Here is a 12,102-nt window from a genome sequence, read left to right on the forward strand (position 1 = left end):
TCACAATGCTGTTGGGAAGGGAGATCCGGGATTTTGATGCAGGAACAGCGAAGGAACTGCGATATATTTCCAAGTCAGGATGGTGAGTTGCTTGGAGGGGAACTCGCAGGTGGTAGAGTTCCCATATAACTGCAGCCCTTGTCCTACTAGATGGTCGTGGTTGTGTGTTTGGAAGATGCTGTTCAAGGAATTTTGGTGAAGTCTGCATTCTCACCAGGGAAGTCCAACAATGGAATGAATCAGGGTAATTAATTTAACCTTTTCTTAAAAAAAAGGAAAAGGATCCCATTGATGTCAGGAGAATTACTTGAGTCTTGCCCTGCTGCAATTGTTTTCTCTCTCCTTCCCAATCACAGGGACATCCCAACGGCTAAACCCAGCAATTTACCCAGCAACCCAGCAATTTACCTGTTCAGAGTCTCATTTGTAGGCAGCACAGGTTCTTGGCACTACCTATTTGGAATAGAGGGAAGTCCACAAGCTAACATCAAAGCTCACCTGACAAAAATTAGTTGAGTACACAGATCTGGGTCCACATTCTGCATAGAAATCCATCAGTGTAATAAATCTAACATGTTAAAAAGTCATTCAACCCAACCAGTGGGTGTTTACCCTCAACACAAGCAAGTAGCTCCAATACATAAGAATAAACTGCCAGAAAGGGCTTCAATAAAAGCTTCCAAAAGCATGTTCAAAAGAGAACATTTGCAGGTAAATTCCAAACTGATCACGGAAAAGATCTAAAAATGCTTTGTAAAACAGCAATACGGCCAGTTGTGGTAAAGTTCATAAGATTTTTTTAAAAATCAGTTAAAATACATCCAAATCCCATTCTAGTCTTTATTTTTATTGACACAATTCAGGTCAAATTCAGATTTTCAGACTGGACCCATAAATGTTAGGTTAGAAATGGAATAGTGTAATGGGGTACAGTGAAAAAAACAGGAAAACATAGTCAATGTAGACAGGTGAAGGTCCAGCACAACATGATGGATCAAACCACCTCTGCTTGTGTTGTAAATTCTAATATTATCTTCCATCGCTGCTGATAAAGTAACAATGATTGCCAGAGGCTGCATTTAACAACTTCGGTACAATTACAAATCACTTTCAAATGATATACAATCAAACTGAAATAGTCAAAGACTTGGATTTTTTTATTTTATAAAGCAATTACAGTTTTAAAAAAGATGCTGGAAATTGGCATTGAAACTTTAAACAGAGAAATGACAAAGTTTCTGGTCAGTCCAAATACAAATAACAAATCATTGCTGCTTGTTCAGTTAGCATGTGCCAACATTTCTAGATAATCCTTTGTGGTTTTTAATTTGCTAAAGTATTATTGTTGCTGAACAAGGACATTTTGTCTTGTATTCGTCAGAAAAATTTGCACGAACACCAATCTGACGGGAAAACCAATAGTTATACTATAAAAGGGAAAAACGTTCACAAGTGGACTCTGGTAGAGAATGCTTCAATTAATGATGTTCAGCAGTTAATTGCCTGGCTTGTTTAAATTTAAACCACACAGTCTGACTCTGATTGTTTGGGGCATTACCCTGAGAAAGGAAGAAACAAACTGTTGTCACCTAATTTGAAAGGGGCAGAGTATGTCCCCATGTTCTATCTATTTGGAAAGAACGTGGCCCTGTTTTTCAGTACATCTCTTCCAGTATATGCATGTGCACCACACTGCAAAGCCGACTGGCTATCTAAAATTGGTTATCAAAACTTACATCTTCATGTACACAGGATTGTCTGGCAAATATTGTTCAGTTGCAGAAGCACACAATGTTGGACATAATGTTACGGATTTTGCAAGCATGAGGAAGTTAGGTCAGTAAATTGCTCTTTGTGAATAGGCAAAGGGAAATGTTGCTTGATATGATCCTTCCATCCTTGGGATGTATGGTCTGCATACCTAACTTCAAAGTGGTACTGAAAACGATCAATGATTGGTTTATTCTCCATGGACAAACCTACAACAATAAGAGTCCACTTGATAACCAATCAGCACTCTCCCCTCATTTAGTATAAATGTTAGTTTTCTCCTCAGACAGATATTCTTGCAAGTTGTCCTGATGAGAGCAAGACAAAAAGTTTCAACAAAATGTGTCATTTTTCAGCAATACTCGAGTTCTGTAGCACAAAATGACTAAAAGTAATTTTATTTGTAAAACTTGTTGTACATGTACATAATAACCATGTATAGTTTAAAACATTAGCATATAAAAAGTCTCAGAGATATTTCCATGATGGCTTTATTACAGAACAAAGGTATTCTCCTAAGTAAATTTTATATTTAGATCATTAAATAATCTGTAGTAATAGTGATTTTGTCCAATTCAGATTTTTATCCTAGAGTAGGTGCCAGTTGAAAATATTCCAGCATGTCTATGTTACAATTTCACAGAATATTTTGGCAATGTCCATCTATTGTTACACTATTTATATTATCATCCTTGAAATCAATGGTATTTATCACACTTTCTGACTTAGAAATGTTTAATTATTTTTACAATCATTGGCACAATTCTCATCACTGTCTACAGTTTTAACACCTGAATTATAATAACTTTAGTCAAAGGAACCAGCGTCAAATATTTTTAGTCATTCGGAGATAGCAAGAACTTCAGATGCTGGGGTCAGAGTCAATACAGTATGGAGCTGGAGGAATACAACAGGTCAGGCAGCATCAGAGGAGCAGGAAAGTCAACGTTTAGGGTTATGGCAGTCCTGATGAAGGGTGTAAACCTGAAACATTGACTTTCTTGCTCTTCTGATGCTGCCTGACCTGCTGCGTTCATCCAGCTCCACACTGTATTGATTCATATATTTTTATATTGCTTAGGCAGTCAAAGCCCAGGAACTACCAATTATCATGGATGGAGCAGGAAGTTGTACTTTTCCATGGCTTTGCTCCTGACCCTAACGGATATACTGGGGTCAATGCTATATATCCATGGCAGCATGTGCCCATGCCAATTATGGAGCTTATGTGATCTGTTTCTGATGACCAGCAAGGCAGAAGAGAATTAGCTATGTTGCCTTCCTATAACTGACCCTACGATACTCTTGGAGCAATTCAATAGTTATTTTAAAAATGGCTAGTTTTCCATTCAGCCATTCCATCATGCAACTAATGCTACTGGCCTTTTAAATGTTAGTACCTTAGAAACCGCCAAGGATTGCAACAGTGCTGGATACTAAGGATGCACACATGCTTATCAAGTGGTTCAGGAGTGGGAGTTCTGGAATATTCTGGAACATATTTCACAGACTTGCACTTTCATATATATACAATTGACCACATGTGGTTGGTCAAGTAGTGTGTAAAATCTTACTACTGATATACTTTCTACAAGCAATATAAAGGATGTAGTCATGACTATCCCGTCCCCAATTCCATCCAGCTCATATAGACTGCAGCATTTCATAGTTCCAACACGTTCAGAACTGCTGTGTTTAACAATAAAAGGTCTTTCTTTTACACAAGAAAATCTTGTAATTGGCTCTTTAATTTTGATTAATACTACATTGTGTAGCAATATTAATTTTCGTGTGACAGCTACACGCATGAAGAATTTAAAAATCTTTGTTACAACCGACTTGGGGGAGGGGTCATTAAGAGGGAAGCCAATTCACCCTTCCTCACTTGGTGATTAAAAGTGCCCAGCCTGCCTGTACCAGTGAATATCAAAAACATCATTTCTTATTTTTATAGTAAAGCAACTTAACTAACTAATAAAGAGATTAATACAGGATCTCACGACTGACTCCAATTTCCTACATGACTGCGCTTCTAAAATTATTTATTGACCATGAAGGAATCTGAAAAGATACAATAAGCTATTATACCAATACAGAAAATTTATCATTGAATACATACAGACATCGCACCCAGTAAATCATGGTTTTACATACAGGCTACACTAAAAAGCACATTAACACCCCATTCCTATTGTTTCCTGATGGTGGTGTCCAACATCCTAAATTTCCTCCCACTGGTCAGTGCAGAATCTGGGTACAAGTTCGAGCCTGAATATGGAAATGAGAAGTTAAAATTTCTACGGGCTCCAATATGTGGGTTAGGCACTTGCCTCAACCACACACACACTCTTCTCTGTCTAGTCTGGACTAAAAATAAAACTATTACCATATAGTTACCAAATAGATTTCTCTCTATTAGGGTTAAGCAAGTTGACAACAACCTTCTGAAAAGCATCTCACTATGAAGATCTTCAATGTGGCACTGGAGTAGGACAAGTCATTGTTATTATAGGAACTTGACCTCCGTGGGAACTGGATAATTCAATAGTACGTTCTGCTGAAGGGCATTTAGACAGCTTCAAGTTCACTGAGTCTGGGAGTTGTAAACAAGTCTGTTCATCCTCGACTTGAAAAGTACATTTTTCATCACAGTAAAAAGGATAAGAAGATGCATTGGTATTCACAGTCATTTCATGATTCATGGTAGATTTTTGTTCTGTTGTTTCATGGAAATAGAGTTGCTTCAATCTCTGCTGCACTGCATTCAACAATCCTAGACCATGCCCATTCTGATAACAAGGCGAGTACTGGCGGCAAGGTTGCCTGAATCTGCAGTCTTGCTTCTGTCCATAAGAGCAATTAATGCAAAACTCAGTAGATTCTTCAGGAATTGAGCATCTAACATCTTGGTTCAATGACTGATAGATGGGTACAGGATGTTTCTTTTGTAAGCAGCCTTTCACACTTCTCTTTAAAGTCTCCTTTCCACAGCTATCCATCCATTCGTCTCTCGTTTTAGGAACTTTCAGAAGCAACATTTGAGGATGATTACGCCCATCAAATGACTTCTTTAGGACAGACTTCCTAGGCTGCTTCTGATTGTGACTTCTCATACCAGACTCCACAACAGGAAGTAGACTTCCAGTGCATGCTCTTGCCTTCTCGCAAAACATATGATTGAAGTCAGAAATATATTCTTCTTTTATATCACCTTCACTAACTTTGGATTCTTTGTCACAGCATTTGCTGATGGTGCTGTGACAAATAGCTCCATTGGAGATCTTGCCTGTGCAAGACTTAATAGATGCTTTGCTTAAACTGGTTGCTATAGAGGAGGTAGACTTAGTCGATTGAATGTTGCCATCAGGATGCTTTGTTAATTTGTTCATCTTTCCTTCAGGCTTCTCACAAGTTGAAGTTAGAAAAGGAATGTGTTGAACTGGACTTGGGAAAACAACTTTAGATTGCACACGTGGGACAAGGTCTAGACCACCTTCATTCTCACTGCGAGTACTTTCTACATTTCGTGCACAGTTATCGATGCACAACTTGTCAGTGCCAATTCCTTCTGCATGGTTTGCAGCCTGACTTACAGATCTGTGCTCAATTTCCAGGTCCAGGCTAATTCTATTCAGACCAGGCAGGTGACAGATTTGTTCAAGTTCAACCCTTCGAAACAGAAAAATAATTAAACTCTTATTAAGAAACAAAAAGAAGTGCTTTACATCACTATTGTGAAATACTACTGCATTATATTAGAGATAATTTTGGAATTTTCTTGCTCTGTGAAAAATAGTTTGCTTTTTTCTTAAATTATACTTTGAATGCTATTGTCTTTAAGAATCCTTAATTCCATTTTCAGAATTTGTGAATAATCAGTTGTTTTAGATTTTTTTTTCCAGAAGTGAAATTAATATGCTTGAGCCATGATTTTAATGAGACGTGGGCTGGGCAGATGGCCATTAAGACGGACAGCAAACAGGCTCAATTTCAGCAGCACGAATCCTGGGCCTCACATGCATAAGATCATAGAACAGTTACATTCCAAGATCCTGTATGCTGAAAGATGCACAAAAGCTTAGGGTAGGCACTGCAAAGTCTCAATGTGAAAAGAGCACTGTTTAAGACCCTCTCAATACATATTACCAATTAAACTATGTAAAAGTCTTCAAGCTGTATGCTTGACATGAAATGAATATTGGAAATATAATCTGTGCATGTAAATACAGTGAGACACTGCACAGGGTCAGATCTTGCACTGAAAGAATCTGATCTGTTTTGCATTTTCTAACATCAGTGTTGAACAATGTTAGAATGTACTTCCACAAATTTTATGAAAATATATTTTGGGGGAAAAAGTTACAGCACAGGCCATTCAGCTGGTCATCTCTGTACTGCTTCTCTGCAAGAGCAATTCAGTGACTCCCACTCCCTTACCCTTTGCCAATTGTCATGCAAAGTGAAAATCAGACATTATCCATTTAAAATATTAAAGCTGTGTTTTTTTTCCACAAATGCTGCCTGGCTTGCTCAGTATTCCCAGTATCTTACGTTTTTACTTCAGAGTTCCAGTATCTGTAGCATTTTGTTTTTGTTTTGCTTTAAATAGCTCTGTCCTGGCTTTCATTAATAATCCTATTTTTAATGTTTCCTAAGTGTCTGCTAATTTTCTCCCAGATTATCAATTTTAAAAAGTTCCCCTTCAACCAGGTTGAACTAATTCGCTTGTAATTGCCAGGTTTATCCTTATATCCTTTTTCTGAACAGTCCTCTGGGATCACTTGTGCATCTGAGGAAGACTAGAAGGTGACAGATATGCCTCCATAATTTTCAGCTGTTAGTTCCCTCAGCATCCTAAATGCAGATCATCAGACCCTGATTTTGTGCTGTTTCATTCTAGGATATTAGCAAAGAAACAAAGAATATCGGAATGGTAAACAATGTCAGTTTTTCATTTTTCTGCTTTTCTATGTATTTTTGACCCTCCTCTGTAACTTTATTGTTCCATTTTCCTCATCTGCCTCATCATAGGTTTAATATTGTCCAAAATGCTGGTCTGTTTTGTGCATCACGAGGAACAATGTAGCAGGACTGTGAGCACCTCTAACCACACCTTACACACCATCTTTTGTTTTAATAGATTGTACACAGATAGAGAATATCAAGGACAAGCCAACAGTTACAATGCCTGAATTAAGACACGAACTAAAGATATGTGATTGGAATCGCATATTTGGAAGTAAGGACGGTCATTAAGGAATAATGGTTGCCTTCTAATACTAATCTAGTGTTTTCAAGTATTGGCAATGTCCATGAAGCCACTTTTTGACTCTCAACCTTTCAGAATGAGAGTTACATAAGGAGGAAGCAAAGGAGGGTTAATTAAATAGGAGAGTGTTTAAAGCAGTAGTGGCAAGTTTAAATGGTAGTGTTATAATAGGTGTAAATTGCAAGGGAGCATGATGAATGAAGTTTGTCCCAACATCATTTGACCTGTAACATCCAAAAAAGTAATACTAAAATGGAACATCAATTTGTTTTAAAAGGCAGATTTTCAAATCAGTCTGACAAAACAAGGTAAACTGAATTGCCTTTTAAATAATGAACAGCTAAAATACCGAACAACAACAATTATTTAAAACAACTAAATCTGAACAAAGGCTACTGTCTGTGACTGGTTAATCATGCCTTTTACATGAGATCTACTTCAACTTTCTTAGTGGAGCAGCAACGGAATACTTGCGACAGCTAGCATCATTTACATTTTGATCTGATCTGCACAACTTAGGTCAAAACACCACTGTAGTTTGGGTACTTTTCCATGCCTTGTACGAACTCTCTCATTTGAATTTGGCTTCCAATCAGTATTGGCAGTAGGCATGAGAAGCATTATGCAGAATATTACGGTAGGCTTCCTTCACTAAGTAGACCAGTTGGGTTTTAATGGCAGTGCTAAACTTTATTGTCACATTTACTTTTTTAAACAAATGAATTCCAATTCTGAAACTGTATTGATCAAAGGTTACGCATTGCAACAATTTATGTGATTATGCAATGTGGAGTTATGAATTTACAGTCTCGGATTATCAGTCTTACATCTGATTTACAAGTCCAGCTGCATAATCACTGCATTACCCTACTCTGTTCACAAAAACCTCTTGGTCTCCTGGTTACTTACAGAAATGGTTGATTAGATCCACAAAAATAATGCATTTCATTTAGTTGTACAGGTAAAAATGAGCTAAGCAAGCTTGCCTAACAGAATGAAGTCTCTGTCCTAAGTTCCGATAATAAAGCAGAATTTTCTGCACGATACATCTCGACCTTTCACCTTGGTTTAGAAAGTGTGTTGCAAAGAGAAGTAACTGTAGAAGCAAAAGAAATAACATCGGAGACAGAAAGAAAAGTAATAAGCAAACTCTAAGATAGAAAAATGTAAACTAGCTAAAGACAAGAAACAGTAAGAGCTTTAAAATAAACTAACATTATACGTTTTTACTTCATTTCCCAAATAGATTTTTAAGTATTAACATCGTAGCCAATGTTTACTTAGGGCAGAAATCTCACGACTCCGGGTTATAGTCCAACAGGTTTATTTGAAAACACAAGCTTTCGGAGTCTCGCTTCTTCTTTAGGTGTTAGTGAGAAAGATAGTATCAGACACAGAATTTAAGTAAAAGATCAAAGGGTCACACTACTGATGAGGATGTATTAAACAAACCTAAGATGCTGTTAAATCTTTCACTGGTTAGAGTTTTAATTGATTAATATGTATATGTAATTTACAAATTGATTTACATATACATATTAATCAGTTAAAAACTTTCTAACTGGTGAAGATTTAACAGCATCTTACGTTTGTTTAATACATCCTCATCAGTGGTGTGACCCTTTGATCTTTTACTTACAAATTCTGTGTCTGATACTAGCTCTCTCACTGACACCTGAAGGAGGAACGAGGCTCCAAAAGCTTGTGTTTTCAAATAAACCTGTTGGACTATAACCTGGTGTCGTGTGATTTCTGACCTTGTCCACCCCAGTCTAACGCCGGCACCTCCACGTAATGTTTATTTAATTTACTCTGTTCTATTCTGTAGACCAGGATGACGCTTGGGAACCATTCTCTCATTTTGCATCCACAGTTCGAAAGCAGTTCTGTGGTTTTAAAAAAATAGCTGCAAGTATTACTGTATTGTATCTGTACTGTATCAACCAAATTACAATTTGTTTCAGCACCCAAACATTTTGCAGTAAACTGAAAACATATGTGTCATAAAGCATGCCATTTCAAAGTATCCTTAGAACTTTTAAAAAATATTACTATTCTTAGCATAGAAATCCTCCTACATTCAAAGCTTCAGCTGTCATTGCAGTCTGAGCTTCTTTTTCAACCTTAATTCTGCAGTTTATTAAAATGGAATTACATTCTAACAGGAGCTTCAATTCACCTGGTATTTCCAGTTTCTGAAAGATATGCCACTGAAAATCGGTGCTGATTATTACCAGGTTTTCTCACAAAGCCCTTTGACAATTTCACATTCGCAACAGAATCAGAGGAGCTATTTCTACTCTTTGCACTTTTGATCTCATCATCCACTGTGTCCTCATGTTCAACATGGAACTTGTCTGCCATCTTTGTTCCAACCTGGTTTGCAATGGAGGAAAAGACATACAAAGCCTGTAATACTTCACAATTCTGCAAAAGAAGAAATCACAATAAAATCATTAAGAATGAGTAACTTGGCCCAGCAAATATGACAATATTTCCAGGTCAGTTGCATTTGGAGTTTAGATGAATGAGGGTGATCTGATTGAAACATACAATATTCCAATGGATCTTGATAGGATAGAATGAGAGATTGTTTCCTCTGGCAGCCAAATTTCCTGGGAATAGCCAAAGTCGCAACACAACTCAGCAACTGCGATCCTTATTTGTTCTTGTGACTTTGGTGTAAAATCGCAGCTCTTGTAAAGAAAACCACCTTTTCATCATGAGACTAGAAAAATCATAAGACATGTCAACCATCACAAACAGCAACAAGTCTCTTGCCCTATTTTTAAAGTGTTAGAAGATATCTCATCATCTGAACAGTCCATTCACAACAGGATGTGTCATTCTGTGTAATAAATGGAAATTTAAGGCTGTTGATGATAAATAGTGAATGCGCAATCCATGCATTCATGAGAATTTTTTTTTTAATGGAGGTGAGTAAGCAGACATATCCACATAAACAACTCTGCATTACAGGGAGAAAATTAGACATGTATTGCTTGAGAGTAACAATTCCACAAGCATAGGGTAAGGTGAGAAGGCAGGTCTCCATGAATAATCACAACTAACACAGGGATTTTCCATCTAAGTTCGAAAGCAGTTCTGTGGTTGAACAAAAAGGGTGTTTACAATAAAGACCTTTATTCAGTCTAACCAAATAAGTTAGCCCAACCCTCCCTTCATTAGAGGAATGATCAGTAAGTAACATATCATAGAATATGCTAACGATTTTTTTGCTAATATGGGCAAGTTATTTTGGCGCAAGATGAGGCGACATTATAAAACTTTTCACGGTACTCCTGTACTTGAGTACATGTGACAATAAAGGATATTCCATTCTATTCTATTGGTGTTTTTGCAGTTCAATTTTGGGCTCAATTCTCCTGGACAAAGTAACAACTGCTGGAGCATCTCCAGATCTTGCTCTGTTTCTTCAGCAAATTATTCCTCTATTTAGCAAATTAACATGGAGGCTGTGAATGAACAGCTACAGGACGACTGTTTGGAGCTAACAATAACAAACTACTTGCAAGGTATACAGGTCAAAGAGACTAAAAGAGATTTAGTTCACTCTGAGGGAACTGATGTCTTAATGATTCCATGAGGTTCTCTCACTGAACACTGGTAACCAGAATTCTGTCCTAAAGACCAGTGCAGAAATTAGAGCATGCTATATACGTTACATGGTCCAGATTAATGAGGCTTTGACCTTACTCAAGCAGACATTTACTTCACCTTGGCCCATGGGCAAAATGATAAGCTTACAGCAGGAATAAGGCATTAAGTGCAGAGCTCCAATTTTAGGATTACTACCATCTATTTCCACGTATTTATCAAGTTAAAGTCAGAGATTGTCTTTTTGAGGATTTGACAAGAAAAGCTGGCACAAATGAGTCTGTTTCAAGCCATCACCCCAGCTGCACATATTGCAAACTGCCAATTGTACTGAGTTGCAAAGAATAATATATTTTAAAACATGTATTAACTCAATAGTCAGTCTGTGCTGAATCGTCTAATGCTGTAAAGGTTTTCCACCTTCAAATTTGTCAAGAAATGTACAGACACCCAACTTGTTCTTAAATAATCCATTTATGAAACTTAATTGCTCGCCTTGGGTTGTGCTCGTCTAATAGAATAGCAACCAGATAAAGTGAGTGGGGATAAAAACCTTAACTGCATTTTCTTTTTAATAATTAGTAAAAAGGAGTAATTTCAATAAGTAGCCACAACAGTGGAAAATATAACTCTCATTTGATGAATAATGAAACAAGTGTAATTTTCCATTAATATAAAATTACCTTCTGGCATTTGGTTGATAGTGGTCCATAATATTGTTGCAAAGCTGAATAATACCCATCATTATCCACTGAACTGGCACAATTTTTATTTGTGTTTGTTAATTCTTCTACTGCATTTTGCACAAATTTTCTGAAAGATATAAATGAACACAGACTTGACTGCATTTCTGCCACTCAGTTGCAATAACAGGAATTTTAAACTATTAAAATTTGCTTCCATTTGAACACGAATTGAGTCATTACAACATTGTCTTGCAATATGCAAAACTGTACCATGAAATATGTAAAGCTGAGAAGATACAAACCTGTTTATGCTGGATTCCAAGCCACAACCTTTTCTTCCTTTTCTATTTCCTGTGCACTTTTCATCATCTTCCATATTACCACTGTTCCTATTCTTGTAGCCCCTGAAATAAGAACAGCGCAACAAAAAGTGGATATCCAGTTATCACTCGACTTTTGACAACTGTCACGAAAACTAAAATCAATAATACACGATAATGTTCTTTATTCATTTTGTTTGAAAAGATGTATCACTTCATGTATTTCATCTACATGTCCGTTGAGCAATTTTTTTCAATTTTAATGAATCCTGCAGTAAACCAAAAAAACAAAATTTCAATTAAAATGTAAACTTCATGGAAATAAATACTTTAAAAAAGATTAGTGCAATTCATTGTCAAGTAGTGCGCAATTCTTATTTTGCAAAACCATCTGTAGTTTTTATAGAGATAACAAGGTGTAGAGCTGGATAAACACAGC

General features: G+C 36.8%; 1 protein-coding gene across 4 annotated transcripts in view; it reads right to left on the minus strand.

Annotated features, from left to right (window-relative positions):
- Window positions 1-1,160: 1,160 nt before the first annotated feature.
- LOC109928160 overlaps window positions 1,161-12,102 on the minus strand; it is a 24,625-nt gene continuing 13,683 nt past the window's right edge. For 3 of the 4 annotated variants that reach the window (XM_048607946.1, XM_048607944.1, XM_048607948.1), the window contains 4 exons: window positions 11,646-11,747; window positions 11,341-11,470; window positions 9,219-9,466; window positions 2,790-5,439 (listed from right to left, as the gene is read on the minus strand). In XM_048607946.1, the coding sequence (XP_048463903.1) occupies window positions 4,242-5,439; window positions 9,219-9,466; window positions 11,341-11,470; window positions 11,646-11,747 (1,678 nt within the window). In that variant the 3' untranslated portion in view covers window positions 2,790-4,241. Of the gene's footprint in view, window positions 5,440-9,218; window positions 9,467-11,340; window positions 11,471-11,645; window positions 11,748-12,102 lie in introns of all 4 variants that reach the window. The other variant, XM_048607947.1, reaches the window with a different exon arrangement.

The sequence above is a fragment of the Rhincodon typus genome, chromosome 18 (genome assembly GCF_021869965.1).
Source record: "Rhincodon typus isolate 14 chromosome 18, sRhiTyp1.1, whole genome shotgun sequence".
NCBI lineage: Eukaryota > Metazoa > Chordata > Chondrichthyes > Orectolobiformes > Rhincodontidae > Rhincodon > Rhincodon typus.